The 26,704-nt window shown below is 43.2% G+C and overlaps 1 protein-coding gene across 3 annotated transcripts in view; it reads right to left on the bottom strand.

Moving 5' to 3' along the window:
* LOC141139539 (coagulation factor VII-like) overlaps positions 1 to 26,704 on the bottom strand; it is a 53,710-nt gene that overhangs the window by 19,084 nt on the left and 7,922 nt on the right. For all 3 annotated transcript variants that reach the window (XR_012243768.1, XM_073625778.1, XM_073625779.1), the window contains exons 2-5: positions 18,084 to 18,159; positions 15,118 to 15,272; positions 12,319 to 12,343; positions 7,292 to 7,405 (exon numbers count right to left, since the gene is read on the bottom strand). Coding sequence is in view for 2 of the 3 variants with exons in the window: in XM_073625778.1 (XP_073481879.1) it covers positions 7,292 to 7,405; positions 12,319 to 12,343; positions 15,118 to 15,272; positions 18,084 to 18,150 (361 nt within the window). In the remaining variant the exon portion in view is untranslated. The remainder of the gene's footprint in view (positions 1 to 7,291; positions 7,406 to 12,318; positions 12,344 to 15,117; positions 15,273 to 18,083; positions 18,160 to 26,704) is intronic.

The raw sequence follows: 26,704 nt of genomic DNA, 5'->3' as shown, positions 1-26,704 counted from the left end.
TGCACCTAAAGCTACCTGAAGACAATTGCTGTTGTTCTGCTCCTATTAATACCACAGGCAGGCAGCTACAGTATTTACAGTTAGTGTACTGCGTCCTCTGCACAGTGTGCACATAAAGCTACCTGAAGACTATTGCTGTTGTTCTGCTCCTATTAATACCACAGGCAGGCAGCTACAGTATTTACAGTTAGTGTACTGCGTCCTCTGCACAGTGTGCACCTAAAGCTACCTGAAGACAATTGCTGGCTGTGTTGAGCTGCAACATGCAACATGCGGAAGACTTGGTAGAGTGGATGACCAAGCCGTCCTCATCCTCCTCATCCTCTCTCACCCAGACTCAGGGTACTTTGTCTGGCAAAGCAGCTGCCAACGCGGCCTCTTCCCTTGGCTCAATGGCATCAGTCACTCCTTCCCTAGCCCCACCATGTCCTCCTGAGGAGTCCCCCGAACTGTTTGACCACAGTGTTGGGTACATGCTCCAGGAGGATGCCCAGCGTTTTGAAGGCTCTGATGATGGTACCCAGCTAGAGGAAGGCAGTAACGTGAGCTCAGAGAAAGGGGGTGCCCAAGAAGGACAGCAATCTGGCAGTCATGTTCCCCCAGCTGCAGCATACTGTCAGGTTTGCTCCAGTGATGAGGAGGGAGGGGATGATGAGATCACTGACTCCACGTGGGTGCCTGATAGGAGAGAGGAGGAGGAGGCACATCAACAACGAGGCAGGATGCCCTCCAGGGGCCAGCTTAAGGGCAGCACACCGACTGCATCATACCGCAAAGCTCCGCATGTGCAGGGCGCTGCTGTCTCTGCACATTATTCCAAAAGTTCTTTGGTGTGGGCTATTTTTGCGACGCTATTTGCAACATATGCCTCAAGCGTATCTCGTGTGGCCAAAACATCACCCGCTTGGGCACCACATGCTTGACCAGACATATGTTGACCTGCCATGCAGTTCGTTGGCAAGCGTACCTAAAAGACCCACACCAAAGAACAAAGAGGACCTCTCCTTGCTCCTCATCAGCTGGGATCTCCAACCCCACTATACCTTCAGTCCTCTCTGAGACCTGCCATGAAAGGAACGAAGGTGTAGAATTAGGTGTGTCACAGCCAAGTACTTGGGGGCAATCTGCTATCGGTACACTGACGTCAGATTGTACCAGGCAAATTTCCCTGCCCCAGCTGCTGCACCGCCGAAAGAAGTTCGCTCCCAGCCATCCACATGCCCAGCGGTTGAATGCTAGCTTGGCTAAATTGCTAACACTTCAACTGCTGCCTTTTCAGTTGGTAGACTCTGCCCCCTTCCATGAGTTTATGGAATGTGCGGTTCCTCAGTGGCAGGTTCCCAGACGCCACTTTTTCTCACGGAAGGTGATTCCGGCTCTCTACCGGCATGTGGAAGGCAATGTCTTGGCCTTGCTGGAAAGGGAGGTCAGCGGTAAGGTGCATATTATGGACTCATGGTCCAGCAGGCATGGACAGGGATGTTACCTATCTTTCACCGCGCACTGGGTGACTCTTCTGGCAGCTGGGAAGGATGCAGGACAGGGTGCAGTAGTGTTGGAGGTTGTTCCGCCACCACACCTCCAAAATACTACTAGTGGTAATTCTGCCACACCTCTCTCCTCCACCCCCTCCTCTTCTTCTTCCTCCATGGCCTCTTCCTGTGCTGATTTGTCTTCGGAACCAGCGGTGCTCCGTAGAAGTTCAAGGGGCTACGCAAGCACGCAAGCCAAAAGATGCCATGCAGTTCTTAAGCTGGTGTACTTGGGGGACAGGAGCCACACTGGGGCAGAGATTCTGTTAGGCTCTGCAGCGGCAGGTTCAGAGGTGGTTGATGCCACGCCAGCTTAAGGCAGGTATGGTGGTTTGCGACAATGGCACCAACCTCATCTCCGCCCTCCGACAGGGACAACTGACCCATGTGCCCTGTTTGGCTCACGTCTTTAACTTGGTAGTGCAGCGGTTCTTGGGAAGGTACCCGGGCTTACAGGATGTCCTGAGGCAAGCCAGGAAAGTCTGTGTGCATTTCTGCAGGTCATATAATGCCAGTGCTCGGCTGGCTGACCTTCAAAAGGAATTTAACCTGCCCAAGAACCGCCTAATCTGTGACATGCCCACCAGGTGGAACTTAACATTAGCCATGTTGCAGGGCCATCAATGAGTACCTGTGCGACTATGGCACCAGGACAGGGTCAGGGGAGCTTGTTTTTTTTACCCCATGAACAGGGATGCATGGACTGTCCTGTCACCATTTGAGGAGGCCACGAGGATGGTGAGCAGTGACAGTGCATGTATCAGTGTCACTGTCCCCCTTGTCCACCTGTTGGAGCACACGCTGCGTGGAATAATGGACAGGGCACTTGAGGCAGAACAGAGGCAGGAAGAGGAGGATAGCTCTCCTCTCCTCTTAGCTCTCAACGCCCCCTTTATCCAGACAGTGTTCCTGCGTGCCCGCCGATCACACAGGAAGGAGGAGGATTGTGTCAGCATGGAGATGGAGCCTAGCACTCAGCATCAGCAGCAGTCTTTAAGGGATCATTTACAGTCCCAAGAAACCCATGGACTTGTACGTGGCTGGGAGGAGGTGGCTGCCTCAGCAAACCTACGCTGCATGGCCTCCCTGATCCTGCAAAGCCTGCGGAAGGATCCTCGTATTTGTGGTATCAAATAGAGGGATCAACACTGGCTGGCAACCCTCCTTGATCCACGTTACAAGGGTAAGGTTGCGGACCTTATCTTGCCGTTGCAGAGGGAGCAGAGGATGAAACATCTTCAGGAGGCCTTGCAGAAAGGTCTGTGCAATGCGTTCCCAGAGACTGGGAGGTTGCAAACTCCTGTTCCTGGACAATGTGTTGCTGAGGCTTCGGTCAGTCAAAGAAGGAGCGGTGGAGAAGGTGGCCGTCTGACCGATGCGTTCAGACAATTTTTTAGTCCGCAGCCCCAAGGTATGATCATTTCCAGCAACCATCGCCAGCATCTGTTTTACATGGTTCAGGAATACCTAGGGGCAAGATCTGACTTGGACACCTTTCCCAACGAAAATCCTCTGGGTTACTGGGTCTTGAGGATGGATCACTGGCCAGAGCTTGCACAGTATGCAATTGAGCTACTGGCCTGTCCTGCATCCAGTGTTCTTTCGGAACGCACATTCAGTGCTGCTGGAGGCTTTGTAACCGATCACAGGGTGCGCCTGTCCACCAACTCGGTCGATCGACTGACCTTTATAAAAATGAATCAGTCTTGGATCACCACCAGCTACCAAGCTCCTGATGCTGATGTAGCCGAATAATTTTTTTTGAAATGTCAGGTCCCTTCAAGACTGCCTATGGTGATGCTGAGTGACTATCCTGTTACGCTGAGTGACTATCCTCTTCCTCCTCAATGATCATGCTGATAGCTTGTAAGAATATTTTTGGTTCTGGGCGCCGCCACCAGTGGCTAAGGCCCAATTTTTCAGCCCATGTTTAACAGGGGCGTGTAATTACAATTTTTGATGTAATACTTTGCAGCAGGGCTTGTTCCTGCGCTCCAACTAGAGTATCTGTGAGGGGTTGCAGTGTTGTGGCATCAGTGCCTGAGGCCCAATTTTTCTGCCCCTGTTCAACAGGGACATGTAATTACAATTCTTGATCTAATATTTCACAGCAGGGCCCGTTCCAGCTCCCACCAAGAGTAACTGTGAGGGCTTACAATGTTGTGGCAACACCACCACCACCATCACCAAAGGCCCAATTTTTCTGCCCCTGTTCAACAGGTGCATGTAATTACAATTCTTGATCTAATATTTCACAGCATGGCCTGTTTCTGCACCCACCAAGAGTAACTGTGAGGAGTTACAGTGTTGTGGCACCAGCACCACCACCAAAGGCCCAATTTTTCTGACCCTGTTCAACAGGGGCATGTAATTACAATTCTTTTTTTTTAACAAGGGAGTAATTACAATTCTTGATCTAATATTTCACAGCAGAGCCCGTTCCTGCTCCAACCAAGAGTAACTGTGAGGGCTTACAGTGTTGTGGCAACACCAACACCTAAGGCCGCAATTTTTGCAGAGTATATAGGGCAGGCCCCTACTTTCAAACATCCAACTTACAAACGACTCCTACTTGCAAGCGGAAGGAGACAACAGGAAGTGAGATGAAATCTACCCCTAGGAATGGAAATTCTCTCCTGTAAGAGTTAATATGGGAAAAACGTGTCTCCTCTCCACTAATGCTTTATCACCAATCCTTGTTTCACTAAAAAACCCAAATTGTCAAAAAACATTTGTCACTGGGACAGAAAGTGAGGTGAAATCTTCTGAAGAGGTGCACAGACAGCAAAACAAATGTCACAGGGATGATAACCCTTCCCTATGTTTTCCAAAAAGCTTAAAAATAGATTTTTTGGCTGGAACTACACTTTAAAAATGTACCGGTTCAAAATTACAAACATATTCTACTTAACAACAAACCTACAGTCCCTGGCTTGTTTGCACCGCCTGTATACTCCTGTTCAGAGTATATAGGGCCTGGGGGCCCCAAGCCTTTCCTTTTTTTCATTTGGGTGTGGGGTTCCCATTAATATCCATACAAGACCCAAAGGGCCTGGTAATGGACTGGGGGGGGGGTACCCACGCCGTTTGTCTCACTGATTTTCATCCATATTGCCGGGACCCGACATTAAATTAAAGCCGCAAGCAGTTTTAAATGACTTTTATTCCTTTAAAAATGTCATTTTGTGCAGGGACTGTTCTAAGCACGGGAAACACGTGCCACTTTACAGGCATACCATAGACACCCCCCAGGTACGATATTTAAAAGAATATTTCACTTTTTTTTCACTTTAAGCATCATTAAAATCACTGCTCCCAAAAAAACGGCTGTTTTTAAAACTTTTTTTTACATTGATACATGTCCCCTGGGGCAGGACCCGGGTCCCCAAACCCTTTTTAGGACAATACCATGCAATTTAGCCTTTAAATTTAGCACTTTTGATTTCGAACCTTTGAATTCCATAGACTTCAATGGGGTTCTAAAGTTCGCGCAAATTCGCAGGTTCTGGTGCGAACCGAACCGGGGGGTGTTTGGCTCAACCCTAATCATAAGCAAAAGGCCCAGATAGGAGGGCCTGATAGGAGTCCTGGTAGACTCGAGCACATATACCTGGGTGTATATTAGAAGTGAGCATTTTCAGTGGTCTTGATTCGATTATCCTGTCAACAAATCGATTTTATTCCGCGATGCATCGCGATTACTGCCCATGGTTTTCATCAACAAATTCAAATAGTCAGAAGAACTGAAGGATGGAAGAATCAAAGGAAGGATGGAAGAGTCTGGAGATAGGGAAGGAGGAATCCATGAACAGGAAAGGAAGGATGGAGAAGTCTGGGGATAGGGAAAGAGGAATCCATGAATAGGAAAGGAAGGATGGAGGAGTCTGGGGATAGGCGAAGGGGGAATCCATGAATAGGAAAGGAAGGATGGAGGAGTCTGTGGATAGGGAAGGAGGAATCCATGAATAGGAAAGGAAGGATGGAGGAGTCTGGAGATAGGGAAGGAGGAATCTATGAATAGGAAAGGAAGGATGGAGGAGTCTGGGGACAGGAACTAAAAGAAGGCTAATTTTCCTGTTTAGTTTTTCTTTCTTTCATTGTAATGAAAATGCGGAACTTTGGCTAAAGCTATTTTAACCACTTGCCGACCAGCTGTCGTCATTACACTGCGGCAGGTCGGCTTGTTCACGCTAATCGCCATCATTGTACGTCGGCTCGGGAACACTGGTCAGCGGGGGGAGCCAAACAGCAGGTGGGGCGGACCCGATGTCCGCCAGCCACCCGTGATCTGACACTGAAGGATGTCAGCTGTCCCTAAGTCTGGAGGTCACCAGTAGGCCTCAGGGGCCCCAGGACTTTGCTACACTAGAATAACAAGAGTTGCATATAACTAACATAACAGGAGCTGCATATAAACTCTATTGCAATAAACAGGTTCATCTACTAATATGCTAGAAGGCGACCCTTATATACATACATACATACATACAGTAGCACACACATAGCTCTCTGGCACTGTGCATGTGAAATGATAGAAAGGACAGGTCAAAGAAACTATGTCTGTCACAAGGATTTTGATTTAGATTTAGAGTTAAACTACTAGATCATAAGAATACTTGCATAATAGTCCCTCATGGCTTGGGGTTTAGTAGCACAGACAAAACGTGTGGCTAAGTCTTTTTTAGTCTTCCTCCACTTACGGTACTCCTTCTGGGGTTTCAAAGCCAACAACCCAGGAACAGGAAGTGCAAACATAATATATTTAGAGGCAATAACTGTACAAATTCGGACAGTAAAGGTCAGCAGATCTCTACACACGTGCTAAGTTAAATTGCGTTTTCTTTTTCTTCAGTGGAAGCAGTCAAAGCCAGCAGTTATAACCATTCCACATTCTACTAAAAAAATACATATATTGTCATGTAAATAAATAAATAGTATACAAATGTTGTGAGATCCCTGTGAGCTCATCAGTTGAGAAGAGAATGTATATAAGTTGAAGGTGGTGTTCAGCGCAGTTATGGCGTGCGGTCATCATTCAGATGTTGAGGGGTTCATCTTCCCGAGGCAGTGCAGATGCTCTCATTTGCCATAGATGTTCTAGTTGAGATAATGGGCATGTTGGTTATCAATGTGAGGAAGAACTGTGGGGAGCTCATTATGTAAAAGGGATTGTCAATGTGCAATTGTCTCACAGGGTGCGTCTTGGACCAAGAAGGGGATTCTCATTAGTTTGGACAAAAGGTTCAAAAGTGCTTGTCAAACTGGCTTAATAGAACTAGATGAAGGAAAAGGCTGTTTTACCAGAAAGAGGTTGTTCTGTTAGTTGCAACTACTGACTTCATTGGTGGCTACTGGCTAGGTAAATGATAGCACTTCCCCAAATCAGTAAGCTTTACATGCATAATATCCTCTCTGTCACGTTACACTTTGTGGACATGCTCTGAAGGAAACAATGTATGCCTTAGATTTCCAGACAGAAAATGAGCTTCCCTCTGTAGTTCTGCCAAGTGCCTATCCAGCTGGGTGGTCACCTCCAATTAGTCCAAGGGACAGTGCTCATCAGTAATTGAGATGAAAGGTTTTGATGTAACACATGTGAAGAGCATTCAGTACTCAAAGTGCAATGAAATTTATTTTGTAATGAACATTTTTACAACAATTTGCAGCCATCTCTAATACACAGAAAGAACGATTGAATGAATAAGAGATGCCCGTTTATCGTATGAACTTTCATATAAGCATAAAAATAGTCCACTTACCATTTTCACAGTGTCTCCCAGCATATAGAGGGGGGCACAAGCAAGTATATGTGTAGTGATACTGTTGGCAGATTCCTCCATTTTGACATGGGTTTTCTTTGCATGGGCTAAGATCTACAAAGGTGCAATAACACATTATAAAAAAAACACTATAAACATATTTGACTAATGGCATTTTATCTATCCATTACGAATAACTTTTTTTTGCAGAAAAAACCCTAATTTGGATTAACCGCTTTCTGCCAGAAAGCCGTCATATGACATCCTTAGGTTGAAGTGGTGATATCTGGATGATGCCTGCAGCTACGGGCATCATCCAGATATCTTTGTTTTCAGCCGATGATTCCCTCTCTTGTAAAAGCCATCCTAGCAGTTGATTAGCTGCTGGATTGCTTTTTACACGAAGGAGACGCCCCCCCTCCCGCTATCCAACGGCACCTCTCCAGGCTCTCCCTTGCAATCGGGGACCAGGAGACCCAATCCAGCGGCGGCGCCGGATTAGCATAGAGCTCTATGATCTTGGGAGGCTTATTGACCCCAGATGTCTCCAAAAAGAGGACCTGTAATTCCTTATTCCTATTACAAGGGATGTTTAACTTTATTGTAATAGGAATAAAAGTGTTAAAAAATATTAAAGACACAGTGTAAAAATAAAAATATAATAAAATAAATAATACTATTAAAAAAATGTAAAGCCCCCCCAACCCCTTGTGCTCGCACGCAGAAGCGCATGCATACATAGGTCACATCCGCAATATATATTATATTGGGGGTTCTGAGTAATTTTTTAGCAGATAAATTATGATTTTTACATGTAGAAGAGAAATGCCAGAATTGACCTGATGGGAAGTGGTTAAGATAATCAGATGTGCCATAAAAACACATGAATAAAAAGCTTTATAATACTGGTTCCTTTGTAGGTGTTAGCCAGAGTGACGTCTCTTTATTGAACTCCATTTTAATCTATAAAGAACCCCCTTTTTTTTGGAAATGTAAATGTAAAATATATTTTAAATGTATTTTTCTAATTCTAATGCTAATGCCGCGTACAGACAATTGGAATTTCCAACAACAAATGTTCGATGTGAGCTTGTGGTCGGAAATTCCGACCATGTGTATGCTCCATCGGACATTTGCTGTCGGAATTTCCGTCAAGTGTTTGAGAGCTGGTTCTCAAATTTTTCGACAAAAAAACTTGTTGTCGGAAATTCCAAGCGTGTACACACAATTTCCGACGCAGAAAATTCCACGCATGCTCTGAATCAAGTACGAGACGGAAGAGCTCGGTCTGGTAAAACTAGCGTTCGTAATGGAGATAGCACATTCCTCACGCTGCAAAGTTTTTCATCTTTTAATGCAGCGCATTCTCTTCTTCTTTATAATGCTAGAATAATGAAATTGTTTTGCTGCTGATATTCACACAGAGTTCTGACAAACTGATTTATTTATTATTTCTCGTGATCTCGCGAATAATCTATTATTTTATTTTTCGCTAGATCTCCCGAATAATGTTTAATTTTTTTTAATAGAGATCTACTTTTTTTTTATTTTTTTTTCTAGTGATCTCCATAATATTTTTTGTTGTTTTGTGTGTCAAGTTACCACAACACCATTGTTATCTTGTATTTTGAACCTCAAAGAGGTTGGTTGGTGTTGGTGTCCCTTGTTAATTTGACATTGTATTTTTGAAATGTACCTGCCTACTCACAAACAAACTGTCCTTTTTGAAGTAAAACACATAGCCAAGGATTTAAAAAAAAGAAAATAGAAATTTATTAGGGTCATAACAAAATAAAGAGGAAGGTAACGCTGGATAAACTGTTGAAATTGGCAAAGCCTTTGTACCCCAGGGCAGACATCAATGATTTGACAGGCCAAATTGGTAACCTGAGGAGTCCATTTAATAGGGAGCACAATCCGGTTCAGGACTCCGAAAGATCGGGAGCAGCAGTAGATGACATATATGTACTGAGGCTGTGATCTTACAACAGCCTGTGTCTTTTGCCAGACCAGACCAAACCCAGGCCATCACACTCTTGTCTTCCTTCCACGCTGTGGCTGTGGTGTTGGAGTTGTGGCAGGAGGTGGAGGAGGAGTATGGTCCAACTCACATATGTGACTTTTTTTTGTGGGTTCGCCCATCACCCCCTTATTTAGGATCTGAAATATGAGCTCCTCACTGATGATGCTTTGGCCCACCTCATTTCCTGCATCTTACTGACCGTCATACAGGCAAAAGCCTCTTGAACACTGGGGGTTGTTGTGAGTATCGCAGTAGCCTGCCGAATCAAACCAAGCGCTGACTCCTCCATGTTCCTCCCCTTCCTGGGCCTTTTTGTTGGAAGGCAGAGGGAAGGAACCTGTGATTTGGTCAGGCTACTGGGCACAGCCACCTTCTGGCTGCCACTTTCCATTGCCACCTCCTGGCTGCCACTTTCCCCCACCACCTCCTGGCTGAGACTTTCCTGTGTATGAAAATGGGACATAGTTTTAGTTTTTTGGTCATCAATTACACACAATTTTGAGCTCATGACTGTTGCAAATTGAATGTTAATGAGTAGAAAAGACTATCATTCTGACCCCAGCATTTTTCATTCTTGTCCCACAGACAGTGAAAAACGGGGTCCGTCATCCGGAGATAATTCCTGAAATCATCACGATTATTCTCCTGGATCTCCCGTAACAAAGGCATGTGCGAGAATTGGTCACACTGGAACAACCGATTCTTCGTCCATGAACCCCTCCTCTCCCTGTTCATGGACTGGGCTTGGGTCAAAGTAAGAACCCCAACAGCAAGCCCCTGCATAGCATGAACTCTACGACGAGTACATACCCGCAACATGGCTTCAAAACAGTCGGCTGGTCAGAACGAACTAACAGAACGCACTGAAAATCAGAAAGAACCTGAGAAGAACTATCTGAAAATCAGAAACGAGTGGACAAGAATGCACTGAGAACAGATATGAACTATTAAATAGAACGCACTGAAAGACAGAAATGAACTGACAAGACGCACTGAAAAACAGATATGAACCCACATGCACAAATGGAAGAGCAGTAACGAACTGAAAAGCATGAGGCATCGTCTCTCACCAAACTTCTACTAACACGAGATAAACACAAGATTAACACAAGGAGCCCAAAGGGTGGCTCACTGGCTATTGAACTTCCTCCTTATAGTGCCGTTGTACGTGTTGTACGTCACCGCGTTCTTGCTGATCAGAATTTACGACAACATTTGTACGACCGTGTGTATGCAAGACAAGTTTGAGCCAACATCCGGAAAAAAATCCACGGTTTGGTTGGCGGAAATTCTGATCGTCTGTACACGGCATTAGTGTAGGTTTATACTTTTTGCTGCTAAATTTACAATAAACGGAAATATATATATTTTATCAGTTTAAAAAGTGTATACATTTTAAATAAATATCGTTGACCAAAAACCATTTAGTGTATCAAATAGCATTTCCCCAGCATCCTTATTTCATAGGACTCACTTCTTAGATGCCAAAATGGGAAATTTTTAACAAAAATTGTCCTTCAACTGAATTGAGGGCCAGTTCACACCACAGAAACGCAGTCCAAATGCGTTCAATAATGCTTTTCTGTATGTGCGTTTTTGACGCACTCCAATGGGTTTTTGGAGCATTTTTGATGCAGTCCAGTTCATTTTTTTCCCCTCTTTTTTCTTAACCTTAAGGGCCAGTTCCCCCCACATGCAGTCCAGTGTGTTTTTTTCTGCATCAAAAACGCATGGAAAGTAGTTTATATGGTTTTTAATGGCATAGTTCACACCAGTGCTTTCAGTTCTAGTGCAGTCCTGTTCCAGAAAAAAAGTAGAACATGCTGCATTTTTCCTGCACTGGAATGTACTGGAACACTGTAAAAAGCATCAAAAACACACTGGAACTCACCTCAATGCACCAAACACGCACTGGAACACACATGTCCTTAAGGTTAAGAAAAAAAAAGGGTGGGGGGAATGCACTGGTACGCATCAAAAATGCATCAAAACGCACATGCATAAAAGCATCTGGAATGCACTAGGACTGCGTTTCTAAGATGTGAACTGGCCCTAAATAAGGACACGTGTGTTCCAGTTCTTTTTGGTGCGTTCCAGTGCATTCCAGTGCGTTTTACAGTATTCCAGTACAGTCCAGTGCAGGAACAATGCAGCATGTTCTACTTTTTTTTCTGGAACTGCAATCACTGGTGTGAACTATGCCAATAAAAACCATATAACCTGCTTTCCATGCATTTTTGATGCAGAAAAAAAAACGCACTAGACTGCATGTGGTGTGAATTGGCCCTGCGTGTGATAGGGTTACACACTCCTCTATCCATTCAGCAAATAGAACTCTAGTTTCCTGTTCAGATTACTAGCATGATTTCTTTTAACTACTTGGCGACTGCTCACCCGCAATGTACTGCGGGCGAGCAGCCGCTGTAGGCAAAGCGACGTACTTGTGTGTCGCTGCCTACTTCCAGGTTTAGGGCGTGCACATGTGCGCCCCCCGACTAGCAGCTGCTGTGATTATACACCGAGGGAGCTTGTCAGCAAGTCGGTAAACACAGAGCTTTGTACAGAGGAAGTTATCTGTCAGAAGAAACTGAGAGGTCTTTGAGAGAAACTGATAGATCTTTAGTAAAAAGCAGCACACCTTACACACATTACACATGTGCAAAAAAATGATACAAATTTTGCTTGAGTACAGTGTTGCTTGACAGCGCAGTTACCAGTTAAAGTAACGCAGTGTCAAATAGCAAAAAATGGCCTGGTCATGAAGGGGGTAAAATCTTCCAGAGCTCGAGTGGGTAATGTGTTGCAGAAACCTAAGTCTGAGTTTTCTACGTGAGAAAGGGAGTTGCAAAACAAGTCAGTCTACTCTGCCCACAGTGTTCTAGAGTACTTTGTTACGTCAAAAATGTATATAGATCGTAAAAACAAATATCTAAATATTAGTTGAAAAGCCAAAGAAAAAAAAGAACATAACATTTCCCAAAACTGAACAGTTTCCTTCACTTACCTTTATAGTGATACCAAAACTCTGTCTACAATGTATAAAAAAAGAGACACAGTCTATGTCAGAAAGGGAAAATGAAATGCAATTGCACATAAATCAAAAGAGAAGGGTATCCTTTACCTTATTAAAGAGGAACTGCAGGCCGCTCACATAATTTGTAATAAAAACATCTTTGCCATTCTAAAGCTTCCCTCCAACCACTTTGCATATTATTTTATATATACTGTGATTCTATACTTGCCAACTATGCTGCAGAAATCTCCCTCTACTGAGTCTGGCTGCATCCATTTTAACTGTGGGCAGCTGAAGCTGCTGCCTGTTCACTTCCTGGATTTACAAAGAGGCACACCTCCAGCTCTGCAGCTCTCATTGGCCCTCTTATGACTTATCCCCCCTCCCTCCCTAGCAAACTCTCACGAGAGTGAGAGAGATAAGATGATGTCATAAGCCTAGACTTTTCACCAGAAAAGAAACAGGAAGTGGGCGTATAAGGTATTTACTAGACATGTGCATTCGTTTTCGTCCAAATGCATTTTCATTCGAATTTCAGGTATTTTCGTTATTGTTTGTTAAAACGATAACGAACGTGCAGAATCCGAAAACCGAAAGATCTGACGTAAACAAATGCTTTATTTTTGTTTTCTTTGCGACAACAGTTCGATATAGATAGGAGATTCGACATGACGCTGACAATAGCAATCTGTGTCCATCAAACCTGTGGTCGAATGTGCCTAACCTTAGCTCTATTAGTCCAAGATTATTCTACATAGAGAGAAAAAATTCGACATAGAGAGAAAATTTTCGATATTATAGAGACAATAGCAAAAAAAGTCAAATGTGCCTAAACTAACTCTATTAGTCCAAGATTATTCGACATAGAGAGAAAAGATTTGACATGAAGATTCGACGAAGCAGTCGCCGCGAGTGGACATTTATGGTCAAATGCTCCACCCATAGGCTATAGAAGAATTCTAATGTTGGTTGACTAGTAATAATAATTAATAAATATAATTATTACTAGTGTCATACAACATTAGAATTCTACTATAGCTTGTAGGCAGAACATTCGACCAGAAATGTACGATTGCGATGTCGTAGGGTTTAGCTGCTCCGTCGAATCTTCATAGAACATTTGTCAGACACCATAAGCCTTCAATGACAGATTCGACCTTAATTATTTTGGATTTTCGGACGAATGCAGTTTTTAACAAAACGAAATAAATAAACACGAATTTCGGGAGTAACTAAATAAATGTATTTTTCGGGTGAAAACGAAATTCCAAAACGAAATATTTCAGTGTGTACATGTCTAGTATTTACTGGCAGAAACAAAAGGTTTTACTATCCAAAGTTAAAAAAACAAGGGCAGAAGATTTAATAGATGAAAAAATGACTGACGTTCCGATTTAAGGAGGCACAGTTATCATTTTTGGGGCTAAAGGAGCTTTAGTATTAGTATGTTACGTATACAAAACCAGCACTTACTTACCTTCTTTTTACAAAATATGCCCCCATTGCTGGTAAAATTGCCCTGCTATTTATGGCTGCCTCAAACATAGATTTTAGCAGTCGTTCCACAGCTGCTGCTAACCCCTACCTACACTGATGTGATCATTGTTCTTTTTCACAATATCATTGGACAGGCACACTGTATGCAGCTGCAGTGAGTAATCACAAATGTCATTTCATGGATGAATAAACGATAACAGCTGTCAGGTTACTTCAACTGTAGGCAGAAGCTAATGGGTTGTATGTACGGCGTGCCCCTTGGCTTCTTATATTTCTTGAGGACTCTCTTAGGTAGGTCCCAGCTCTGCCTCCTTTACAACATAACACAGTATTTCTCACACTTTATTTCTTTTCTCTATGTAAAATAAGAAAAGCAATCAACAAGTCAAAAATAAATCCCTGGGAGGTTAAGGAAATGATTTATTGTGCCCATTGTCCATGTATCTGAATCATCCGCTTTGGATTGACTCATTTTTATTCAGTCTAAGAAGAGGTGAGCCCTCGTTCACACTGGACACAGCTTTGAAATTGCGCGACTTCATCTGAAGCCGCACGATTTCAAAGCAGCATGTCAATGCGACTTCCACTTGAAAGACATCTGTGCAGCTTCATGCACGGATGTCTATTGAGGTCCCACCTGAAATCAGAAAAAGTGGTGCAGGAACTACTTCCACGTCGCACCGATTGGATAGGGTGCCATTGCTGGCAATAGGCTGCAACTTGTCATGCGACTTGACAAATCGCATGACAAATCGGTTCAGTGTGAACGAGGGCTGAGTCTTGCTGGTTGGTAGACAGACCATGCTGATTTCTAGTCTGTTTCCGCATTTGGTTTTCCCCTAAACCCAGTGTTGCTGTTACCCCCTGCTGTCAGTAGGTGTCACTAGTACCTCTGGCAATAGAGTCAGTGAGATGCCACAGCAATACTCTATGAATATTTATGTTACCCCTGGTCAACCAGTAGGCGGTTTATTGCTGCAAGTGCATTCTGGGGGGGGGGGGGGGTGAAACTGGCAGCATAAATAATTGGGTACTTTTTGCCTGTACTGAGGTCTATGGATGCAGTCAGAGAGTTTGCGAGCCATTGAGGGTGTTCTGAATTTCCTACCTTTCTCCTATGTGTTGCTGTCAGGCATGGACTGGGAAATACTAGGCCACCCTTTCTCTGGGGCTACCTGACATGCATCCAAGGGTTGGGATGGGGGGGAGGGGTGCTACAGATGTATTGTTGGTTCTTTGGGTCCTATATACATTAACGTTTTTGTTAAACCTTACTCTTTATATTTCACGTACCGTTTTCTCCTGTGATTTAAAGATTTCTCGAGCTTCCTCTCTAGAACATGTTTCTTCATAACATTCCCGCTCTAGGTTTCCTGGACGAATTTCCTCTAGGAGATGATTGGCACGTTTCCTCAGCACATGATGTGCCTTCTCCTTCTCTATGAACACTAGATGTTGCAAAGAGAAATTAGGCATATGGAAAAAAGCTAGCACAGATTTTCATTTAAAGCATTAGAAGGGTTGCAAAGATTGCATGACTGCTGAGTTTTTGCATAATCTGTATAGTGCTGATAAGCATTTCTACCCATAAACCACCAAATAAAATTCTACATGGCTATATAGTTGAAAGTACAAGGCCACAGCTTTATTGATTTACAAAGCATATTTGTTCCAATGATAATGTCAAACTGATAACTTACATTTACCTAAAGTTAACCAGTGGCAGCCACAGCTGAATTGTGGGCAAGCCATGTCGCATGGCCAAAAAGTCTGTCCTAAACAACAGTTTAGGACAGACATCTGTTAACAAAAGCCTGTTGAAGGATTAAATCATTGCCAATTAGACTGCTGAGAAGACAAACCCATAGCTCCCAACTGCTCCAGATTTCGAGGGACTGTCCCTCATTCAGAACAAAGTCCCTCTGTCCATCTTTCGTCCTCACTTGTCCCTCATCTTGGTCTGATCTATATAGTTATACATAAAATGCACTACTTATTTATCAATTTTTTTACAGTGCTAAACCTTTCATCCAATTTTTAAATGGCTGCATTTGTCAATTCCAAAAGCCAGAATAAAGGAATAGTAGTGGTAAGAAAAAGCACTTGTGGGTTTAACTAATCATTTTTTTAGTACAATTCTCCTTTAAGAGGAACGTGGCAGGGGGGGTGTGTCCTATGCCTACATAAATTTGTCAATACGTTTCCCTCATTTCCATCTCAGAAAGTGGGAGGTATGCAAACCCAACCAATAAACCTGTGACAATTAATAGGAATTTAGGGCGAGAGGGTGGTAAGATCTTAGGAGGAACAGGAGACATGTCCAACAGCTGGCTGAAGGTCCTGCAAGTGTGACCTTTCCTTGATTCTATGTATGGTTTTTATCATTCTTTTACGTATATCACATTTTGCATTCTGATAAACAGCACAAAAAAAAAATACTAACATAAGATCATAGCCAACGTTTTTTTTTTTTTAGCTGGCTGTCACATCAGAGAGATTTAAACAAAAATATGAGTCTCCTGCGAGCCACAGATGGATCAATGCCTCTAAAGGGTGAAACCATTAATATTTAAGCAGCAAACACTAAACCACGTTTCATAGCGTGTAATATAATGCATAAAAATAATTGTGCCTGCCCTAAAAAATGGACTAAAAAAATGACGTGCAAAAATATAAATATGCTAATAAATCATACATATGTAAATATATATAAATATGTGCGATCTTTTATATAAAACCTCAAAGTGCATATAACATTGTGCAAATACTGATATAAACCATTGAAAGTGCACTGTGCATAAATAAATTATAAATGCCAAGTGCTATCCTGTGAAATACAAGTGTCCAACTCAATCGGCGAATTCAAACTAAGAAAAGTGTGCACAAACAGTGTCCGTGGAATAAATGTTCTTCAAAATTCTTCTGAACAGTGCCCAAATCACAGCAAACAATATGTGCTCTCCCGTGACACCCCACATGTGCTTGCGCTCACCTCTGACCGTGTGACACAGTAACTAAACTGTGTCAAACACGCAATGGGGCCACTCCTGGGCTCCCTCAGGATAAAATGATGCAAATACAATCCTCACAGGTACAGCCAGAATCCACTGCTTAGCTTGTTGGATTGCAGCTCATAGTCCTCAATTTTCGTGCAGTTTCTCCTCATCCTCATATATTGGCCTCTGGGTATGTTTTCCAACCAGGGTTTGTAATGACAGCTTGTCTGATGGAGCGCTCAATCCGCCGCTATCCCGATTACCAAGTGCCCGTCCCGAGCCCGGCATCCCATTGTAGTCCGCAGAGAGGAGCGCTCCATCAGACAAGCTGTCATTACAAACCCTGGTTGGAAAACACACCCAGAGGCCAATATATGAGGATGAGGAGAAACTGCACGAAAATTGAGGACTATGAGCTGCAATCCAACAAGCTAAGCAGTGGATTCTGGCTGTACCTGTGAGGATTGTATTTGCATCATTTTATCCTGAGGGAGCCCAGGAGTGGCCCCATTGCGTGTTTGACACAGTTTAGTTACTGTGTCACACGGTCAGAGGTGAGCGCAAGCACATGTGGGGTGTCACGGGAGAGCACATATTGTTTGCTGTGATTTGGGCACCGTTCAGAAGAATTTTGAAGAACATTTATTCCACGGACACTGTTTGTGCACACTTTTCTTAGTTTGAATTCGCCGATTGAGTTGGACACTTGTATTTCACAGGATAGCACTTGGCATTTATAATTTATTTATGCACAGTGCACTTTCAATGGTTTATATCAGTATTTGCACAATGTTATATGCACTTTGAGGTTTTATTTAAAAGATCGCACATATTTATATATATTTACATATGTATGATTTATTAGCATATTTATATTTTTGCACGTCATTTTTTTAGTCCATTTTTTAGCGCAGGCACAATTATTTTTATACATCAGAGAGATTTCACTTCACTTCCTGTTGTAGAGACAGAACAGGAAGTGAGAGGAAAGCTCTACAAAGTAATCAGAAATCCCCTCTTAGTTGTTACTAGAACGGTAGTCCCTATTGGAATATTTCATCTTTACTTCTTTTTTGGCGACAGCTTTAACATTGGCATTTCTCCTCACATTGTAACCTGGTGACAATGGGAGGAGGAATCTTCCCAGTGAAAACCTAGACAAAAAAAAACTCAGATATTCTAAATCTTACTCTATAAAAGAAACAAAAAAAAACTAAAATGCTTTGCTATTAGATATACTTTAAATTTATCATTTAATCATACCTTTGTAACATGATACGTTGGAAAGAAGTAACAGAGTAACATAAAGGATGTGGCTTAATATTTTCATTCTTCCTGTCTGTAACATAGAATTTGTGTTACATTATAGTCGTCAAAATAATAGTGTTTATCAGTGCTGAATATTCTTGATATTTCTACATTTTTTTCTACGAATCATTTGAGAATCATAAATTACCACAAGATGGTAATGTAACATCCTTATTATAGAAACAATAAGTTGTTTGCAATGTACTTTATTCTAAAAAACACAAACAGGGATATGACTTGTGGAAATACTATGTTACCTTTGGGTTGCTCTCACGTGTATAGCCTAGATTGTGTACACTGGAATAATAACTACTTCTTTGTCACATACATAATGTTACAGTACGATGCACTCTCACAATATAAAAAGGGTCTTGTGTTACCTAGGATTCTCATTCAGGCAGTTTTAGGGGCTCGAGGGTGTCTATGTCATACAGAAGAAACTGGATTTTCAGTTTCCTCAGACACTGGTAAAACCTGATATGAGTCCTGGAGGCTTGAGACTTTATAGAGTCTTGGGACAGTTGAAGCCTCTAATCCAGGGTTCATGTTTTGCCAGCAAGGTGTGTGCAGGGTTCTTGGGAGGAAGCTGACTGTAGGTCATGGCTCCACCCCAGCAGTCAAAGGAGGTCTCTGTCCAGGAGTCAGGGGGGCTGCACCAAGCAGACATTTGGAGCCAGTGCAGCAGGGAGCTGGTAGATGTTTGTTTGAGAAGACAAGGGCGAGGCCTGAGGTCAGAGCCAGGGCCGTCTTTAAGGCAGGGCAAAAGGGGCAGCTGCCCTTGGGCCCTGTCATGGTTGTAGGGCCCAAAGCAGCTGCCTCATACTTGCTAACTATCCCAGTTTAAATTCCCTTGTCCCTTGAAGTTTTAGTCCTGTGCTGTGTCCCTATATCGCAGTGTGAAGTGCTGGTACTAATGCTGCCCAGCTCTGCCCTATTGTTGTGTACAGATGACACACCTGCAGACCCTGTGTTTACATGTAAATAACCGGCATTCATATGTAAATAGCTGCAACCGTCTGCATTGATATGTAAATAAAGGCGGCATTCATATGTAGATTATGCCCCCCTGCAGTGAGGAGATGATGTGCTGTAACCTCTAGCAACCAATCAGTGAGCAGTATTACTGTATAGTAATCTCTTGCAACCAATTAACCACTTGACGACCGCCTCACGCCGATGTACGTCGGCAAAGTGGCACGGACAGGCAAAATCACGTACAGGGTACGTGATTTGCCTTCCGCGGGTGGGGGGTCCGATCGGACCCCCCCCCGGTGCCCGAGGCGGTCGTCTTTTGTCCAGCGGCGATCGGTGATGAGGGGGAGACCATCCGTTCGTGGCCCCCCCCTCGCGATCGCCGCCGGCCAATGAAAACACTCCTTTGCTGCTGTATGCTAAACAGCAGCAAAGGAAATGATGTCATCTCCCCTCGGGTCGGTATTTTCCGTTCCGGCCCGAGGAGAGAAGACATCTATGTGAGTGCACCAACACTACACACACAGTAGAACATGCCAGGCACACAAAACACCCCGATCCCCCCCCCGATCGCCCCCCGATCCCCCCCCAATCACCCCCCCCCCCCTGTCACAAACTGACACCAGCAGTTTTTTTTTTTTTTTTTTTTTTTTTTTTCTGATTACTGCATAGTGTCAGTTTGTGACAGTTACAGTGTTGGGACAGTTAGTATTACCCCCCTTTAGGTCTAGGGTACCCCCCTAATAAAGTTTTAACCCCTTGATCACCCCCTGTCACCAGTGTCACTAAGCGATCATTTTTCTGATCGCTGTATTAGTGTCGCTGGTGACGCTAGTTAGTGAGGTAAATATTTAGGTTCGCCGTCAGCGTTTTATAGTGACAGGGACCCCCATATACTACCTAATAAATGTTTTAACCCCTTGATTGCCCCCTAGTTAACCCTTTCACCACTGATCACCGTATAACCGTTACGGATGACGCTGGTTAGTTCGTTTATTTTTTATAGTGTCAGGGCACCCGCCGTTTATTACCAAATAAAGGTTTAGCCCCCCGATCGCCCGGCGGTGATATGCGTCGCCCCAGGCAGCGTCAGATTAGCGCCAGTACCGCTAACACCCACGCACGCAGCATACGCCTCCCTTAGTGGTATAGTATCTGAACGGATCAATATCTGATCCGATCAGATCTATACTAGCGTCCCCAGCAGTTTAGGGTTCCCAAAAACGCAGTGTTAGCGGGATCAGCCCAGATACCTGCTAGCACCTGCGTTTTGCCCCTCCGCCCAGCCCACCCAAGTGCAGTATCGATCGATCACTGTCACTTACAAAACACTAAACGCATAACTGCAGCGTTCGCAGAGTCAGGCCTGATCCCTGCGATCGCTAACAGTTTTTTTGGTAGCATTTTGGTGAACTGGCAAGCACCAGCCCCAGGCGTCAGGTTAGCGCCAGTACCGCTAACACCCACGCACGCAGCATACGCCTCCCTTAGTGGTATAGTATCTGAACGGATCAATATCTGATCCGATCAGATCTATACTAGCGTCCCCAGCAGTTTAGGGTTCCCAAAAACGCAGTGTTAGCGGAATCAGCCCAGATACCTGCTAGCACCTGCGTTTTGCCCCTCCGCCCGGCCCAGCCCAGCCCACCCAAGTGCAGTATCGATCGATCACTGACACTTACAAAACACTAAACGCATAACTGCAGCGTTCGCAGAGTCAGGCCTGATCCCTGCGATCGCTAACAGTTTTTTTTGTAGCGTTTTGGTGAACTGGCAAGCACCAGCCCCAGGCAGCGTCAGATTAGCGCCAGTACCGCTAACACCCACGCACGCACCGTACACCTCCCTTAGTGGTATAGTATCTGATCGCATCAATATCTGATCCGATCAGATCTATACTAGCGTCACCAGCAGTTTAGGGTTCCCAAAAACGCAGTGTTAGCGGGATCAGCCCAGATACCTGCTAGCACCTGCGTTTTGCCCCTCCGCCCGGCCCAGCCCAGCCCACCCAAGTGCAGTATCGATCGATCACTGACACTTACAAAACACTAAACGCATAACTGCAGCGTTCGCAGAGTCAGGCCTGATCCCTGCGATCGCTAACGTTTTTTGGTAGCGTTTTGGTGAACTGGCAAGCGCCAGCGGCCTAGTACACCCCGGTCGTAGTCAAACCAGCACTGCAGTAACACGTGGTGACGTGGCGAGTCCCATAAGTGCAGTTGAAGCTGGTGAGGTGGCAAGCACAAGTAGTGTCCCGCTGCCACCAAAAAGACAAACACAGGCCCGTCCTGCCCATAGTGCCCTTCCTGCTGCATTCGCCAATCCTAATTGGGAACCCACCGCTTCTGCAGCGCCCGTACTTCCCCCATTCACATCCCCAACCAAATGCAGTCGGCTGCATGAGAGGCATTTTTATGTCCTCCCGAGTACCCCTACCCAACGAACCCCCCCAAAAAAGATGTCGTGTCTGCAGCAAGCGCGGATATAGGCGTGACACCCGCTATTATTGTCCCTCCTGTCCTGACAATCCTGGTCTTTGCATTGGTGAATGTTTTGAACGCTACCATGCACTAGTTGAGTATTAGCATAGGGTACAGCATTGCACAGACTAGGCACACTTTCACAGGGTCTCCCAAGATGCCATCGCATTTTGAGAGACCCGAACCTGGAACCGGTTACCGTTATAAAAGTTAGTTACAAAAAAAGTGTAAAAAAAAAAAAAAATATGAAATAAAAAAAAATAGTTGTTGTTTTATTGTTCTCTCTCTCTCTATTCTCTCTCTCTATTGTTCTGCTCTTTTTTACTGTATTCTATTCTGCAATGTTTTATTGTTATTGTTATTGTTATTATGTTTTATCATGTTTGTTTTTCAGGTGTGTAATTATTTACACTTTACTGTGCTTTATTGTTAACCATTGTTAACCATTTTTTTGTCTTCAGGTACGCCATTCACGACTTTGAGTGGTTATACCAGAATGATGCCTGCAGGTTTAGGTATCATCTTGGTATCATTCTTTTCAGCCAGCGGTCGGCTTTCATGTAAAAGCAATCCTAGCGGCTAATTAGCCTCTAGACTGCTTTTACAAGCCGTGGGAGGGAATGCCCCCCCCCCCCCACCGTCTTCCGTGTTTTTCTCTGGCTCTCCTGTCTCAACAGGGAACCTGAGAATGCAGCCGGTGATTCAGCCAGCTGACCATAGAGCTGATCAGAGACCAGAGTGGCTCCAAACATCTCTATGGCCTAAGAAACCGGAAGCTACGAGTATTTCATGACTTAGATTTCGCCGGATGTAAATAGCGCCATTGGGAAATTGGGGAAGCATTTTATCACACCGATCTTGGTGTGGTCAGATGCTTTGAGGGCAGAGGAGAGATCTAGGGTCTAATAGACCACAATTTTTTCAAAAAAGAGTACCTGTCACTACCTATTGCTATCATAGGGGATATTTACATTCCCCGAGATAACAATAAAAATGATTAAAAAAAAAAATATGAAAGGAACAGTTTAAAAGTAAGATTAAAAAAGCAAAAAAATAATAAAGAAAAAAAAAAAAAAAAACACCCCTGTCGCCCCCTGCTCTCGCGCTAAGGCGAACGCAAGCGGCGGTCTGTCGTCAAACATAAACAGCAATTGCACCATGCATGTGAGGTATCACCGCGAAGGCCAGATCGAGTGCAGTAATTTTTCCAGTAGACCTCCTCTGTAAATCTAAAGTGGTAACCTGTAAAGGCTTTTGAAGGCTTTTAAACATGTATTTATTTTGTTGCCACTGCACGTTTGTGCGCAATTTTAAAGCATGTCATGTTTGGTATCCATGTACTCGGCCTAAGATCATCTTTTTTATTTCATCAAACATTTGGGCAATATAGCGTGTTTTAGTGCATTAAAATTAAAAAAAGTGTGTTTTTTCCCCAAAAAATGCGTTTGAAAAATCGCTGCGCAATTACTGTGTGAAAAAAAAAAATGAAACACCCACCATTTTAATCTGTAGGGCATTTGCTTTAAAAAAATATATAATGTTTGGGGGTTCAAAGTAATTTTTTTGCAAAAAAAAAAAACTTTTTCATGTAAACAATAAGTGTCAGAAAGGGCTTTGTCTTCAAGTGGTTAGAAGAGTGGGTGATGTGTGACATAAGCTTCTAAATGTTGTGCATAAAATGCCAGGACAGTTCAAAACCCCCCCAAATGACCCCATTTTGGAAAGTAGACACCCCAAGCTATTTGCTGAGAGGCATGTCGAGTCCATGGAATATTTTATATTGCGACACAAGTTGCGGGAAAGAGACAAATTTTTTTTTTTTTTTTTTTTTTTTTTGCACAAAGTTGTCACTAAATGATATATTGCTCAAACATGCCATGGAAATATGTGAAATTACACCCCAAAATACATTCTGCTGCTTCTCCTGAGTACGGGGATACCACATGTGTGAGACTTTTTGGGAGCCTAGCCGCGTACGGGACCCCGAAAACCAAGCACCGCCTTCAGGCTTTCTAAGGGCGTGAATTTTTGATTTCACTCTTCACTGCCTATCACAGTTTCGGAGGCCATGGAATGCCCAGGTGGCACAAAACCCCCCCAAATGACCCCATTTTGGAAAGTAGACACCCCAAGCTATTTGCTGAGAGGTATAGTGAGTATTTTGCAGACCTCACTTTTTGTCACAAAGTTTTGAAAATTGAAAAAAGAAAAAAAAAAAATGTTTTTTCTTGTCTTTCTTCATTTTCAAAAACAAATGAGAGCTGCAAAATATTCACCATGCCTTTCAGCAAATAGCTTGGGGTGTCTACTTTCCAAAATGGGGTCATTTGGGGGGGTTTTGTGCCACCTGGGCATTCCATGGCCTCCGAAACTGTGATAGGCAGTAAAGAGTGAAATCAAAAATTTTCACCCTTAGAAATCCTGAAGGCAGTGATTGGTTTTCGGGGCCCCGTACGCGGCTAGGCTCCCAAAAAGTCCCACACATGTGGTATCCCCATACTCAGGAGAAGCAGCTAAATGTATTTTGGGGTGCAATTCCACATATGCCCATGGCCTGTGTGAGCAATATATCATTTAGTGACAACTTTATGAAAAAAAAAAAAAAAAAAAAAAAAAGTGTCACTTTCCCGCAACTTGTGTCAAAATATAAAATATTCCATGGACTCAATATGCCTCTCAGCAAATAGCTTGGGGTGTCTACTTTCCAAAATGGGGTCATTTTGGGGGGTTTTGTGCCACCTGGGCATTCCATGGCCTCCGAAACTGTGATAGGCAGTGAAGAGTGAAAGCAAAAATTTACACCCTTAGAAATCCTGAAGGCGGTGATTGGTTTTCGGGGCCCCGTACGCGGCTAGGCTCCCAAAAAGTCCCACACATGTGGTATCCCCATACTCAGGAGAAGCAGCTAAATGTATTTTGGGGTGCAATTCCACATAGGCCCATGGCCTGTGTGAGCAATATATCATTTAGTGACGACTTTTTGTAAATATTTTTTTTTTTTTTTTTTTTTGTCATTTTTCAATCACTTGGGACAAAAAAAATAAATATTCAATGGGTTCAACATGCCTCTCAGCAATTTCCTTGGGGTGTCTACTTTCCAAAATGGGGTCATTTGGGGGGGTTTTGTACTGCCCTGCCATTTTAGCACCTCAAGAAATGACATAGGCAGTCATAAACTAAAAGCTGTGTAAATGCCAGAAAATGTACCCTAGTTTGTAGACGCTATAACTTTTGCGCAAACCAATAAATATACGCTTATTGACATTTTTTTTACCAAAGACATGTGGCCGAATACATTTTGGCCTAAATGTATGACTAAAATTTAGTTTATTGGATTTTTTTTATAACAAAAAGTAGAAAATATCATTTTTTTTCAAAATTTTCGGTCTTTTTCCGTTTATAGCGCAAAAAATAAAAACCGCAGAGGTGATCAAATACCATCAAAAGAAAGCTCTATTTGTGGGAAGAAAAGGACGCAAATTTCGTTTGGGTACAGCATTGCATGACCGCGCAATTAGCAGTTAAAGCGACGCAGTGCCAAATTGGAAAAAGACCTCTGGTCCTTAGGCAGCATAATGGTCCGGGGCTCAAGTGGTTAACAAGCAGAAATAATTTGCTGTAACCTCTAGCAACAAATTAGTGAGCCGTAATGTGTGCTGTAACCTCTAGCAACCAGTCTGTAAGCAGTAATGATATGCTGTAACCATTGGCAACCAATCGCAATTGCTGCCTGATCTGATACAGTAAACTGATTTTAAGTCTAGCTGCTATTTAGTGTATGTCTCAGAGTAGGTGGAGAGTGAAATTGCATGGTGGGGGGCAAGAAAATGTTTGCCCAGGGTCCAATCAATATTAAAGACGGCCCTGGTCAGAGCAGTGGCACTGCTGATGTAAATCAGGAGGCTGATGAGCATTCGTTTTTTGGAAAATAAATGCTCAAAAAATCCCTGCAAGGGAAAAACGTTTGTTTTAATAATGGTGGGCAAGAAAAGCCCATAAAAAGAAGATTTAAGCAAGTGGCTGTATCCTTGGAAGTACTATACTGGAGCTAGTTCCCACAATAGCCAGCCAACTAAAACTTTCCCAGCTGATCAGTATATTTTGCTAGTAAATTACTTAGAACCCCCATACATTATATATATTTTTTAGCAGAGACCCTAGAGAATAAAATGGTGATTGTTGCAATTTTTTATATCAAATGGTATTTGTGCAGCGGATTTTCAAAACGCAATTTAAAAAAAAAAATACACATCAATGAATTTTAATGCAAAAAAATACAATATATAACCCAACTTTTTGGTAGAATGTAAAATATGATGTTACACCGAGTAAATAGATACCTAACAGGGCCAGTTTTCTCGATTCTTCAGCCAGGACCAGCACATCCTGGATAGATTTACAGTAACTGTGGTTTTAACCAGTTGTATTCAACTTTTTTAAAGCTAACCATTTGTATATGTAAATTAAAGATTTGTTTATTTTTTAGCCTATTTTTTAAGCCTATTTTTGAAAAATTTTCATATCTGGGATGTGGTGTTTTTTCCTTTGATCTCTCCATCTTGACCTTTATCTTTATTTGATATGTGTATTTATTAGACCCTGCAAGGTACATGTAACGTCCCACTACATTTTTGTTCTCATTCGGTAATTAGATACTTAACACGTCACACTTTAAAATTGCGCACACTAGTGGAATAGCGACAAACTACGATACCTAAAAATCTCTATAGGTGACGCTTTAAATTTTTTTTACAGGTTACCTGTTTGGAGTTACAGAGGAGGTCTTGTACTACAATTATTGCTCTCGCTCTAAAGTTTGGGGTGATACCTCAAATGTGTGGTGCAAACACCATTTACATATGCATGCGCGACTTACATATGCGTATACATATGCTTCTGCACGTGAGCACGGAGGTACGGGGCGCTTTAACTTTCTTTTTTTTTGTTTGTTTTTTTACACTGTTCCTTCAATTTTTTTTTGATCACTTTTATACCTAGTACAAGGAATGTAAACATCCTTTAGAATAGAAGTAAGGGATGACAGGTCCTCTTTATGGAAAGATCTGAGATCTATAAGACCCCAAATCTCTCCTCTACCTTTGAAAGGAAAGGATCGAAAAAGAA

The sequence above is a fragment of the Aquarana catesbeiana genome, linkage group LG04 (assembly GCF_042186555.1).
Source record: "Aquarana catesbeiana isolate 2022-GZ linkage group LG04, ASM4218655v1, whole genome shotgun sequence".
In the NCBI taxonomy this organism is placed as follows: domain Eukaryota; kingdom Metazoa; phylum Chordata; class Amphibia; order Anura; family Ranidae; genus Aquarana; species Aquarana catesbeiana.
Note: the sequence above shows the minus strand (reverse complement) of the source record. Positions and strands in the feature narration are given on the sequence as shown.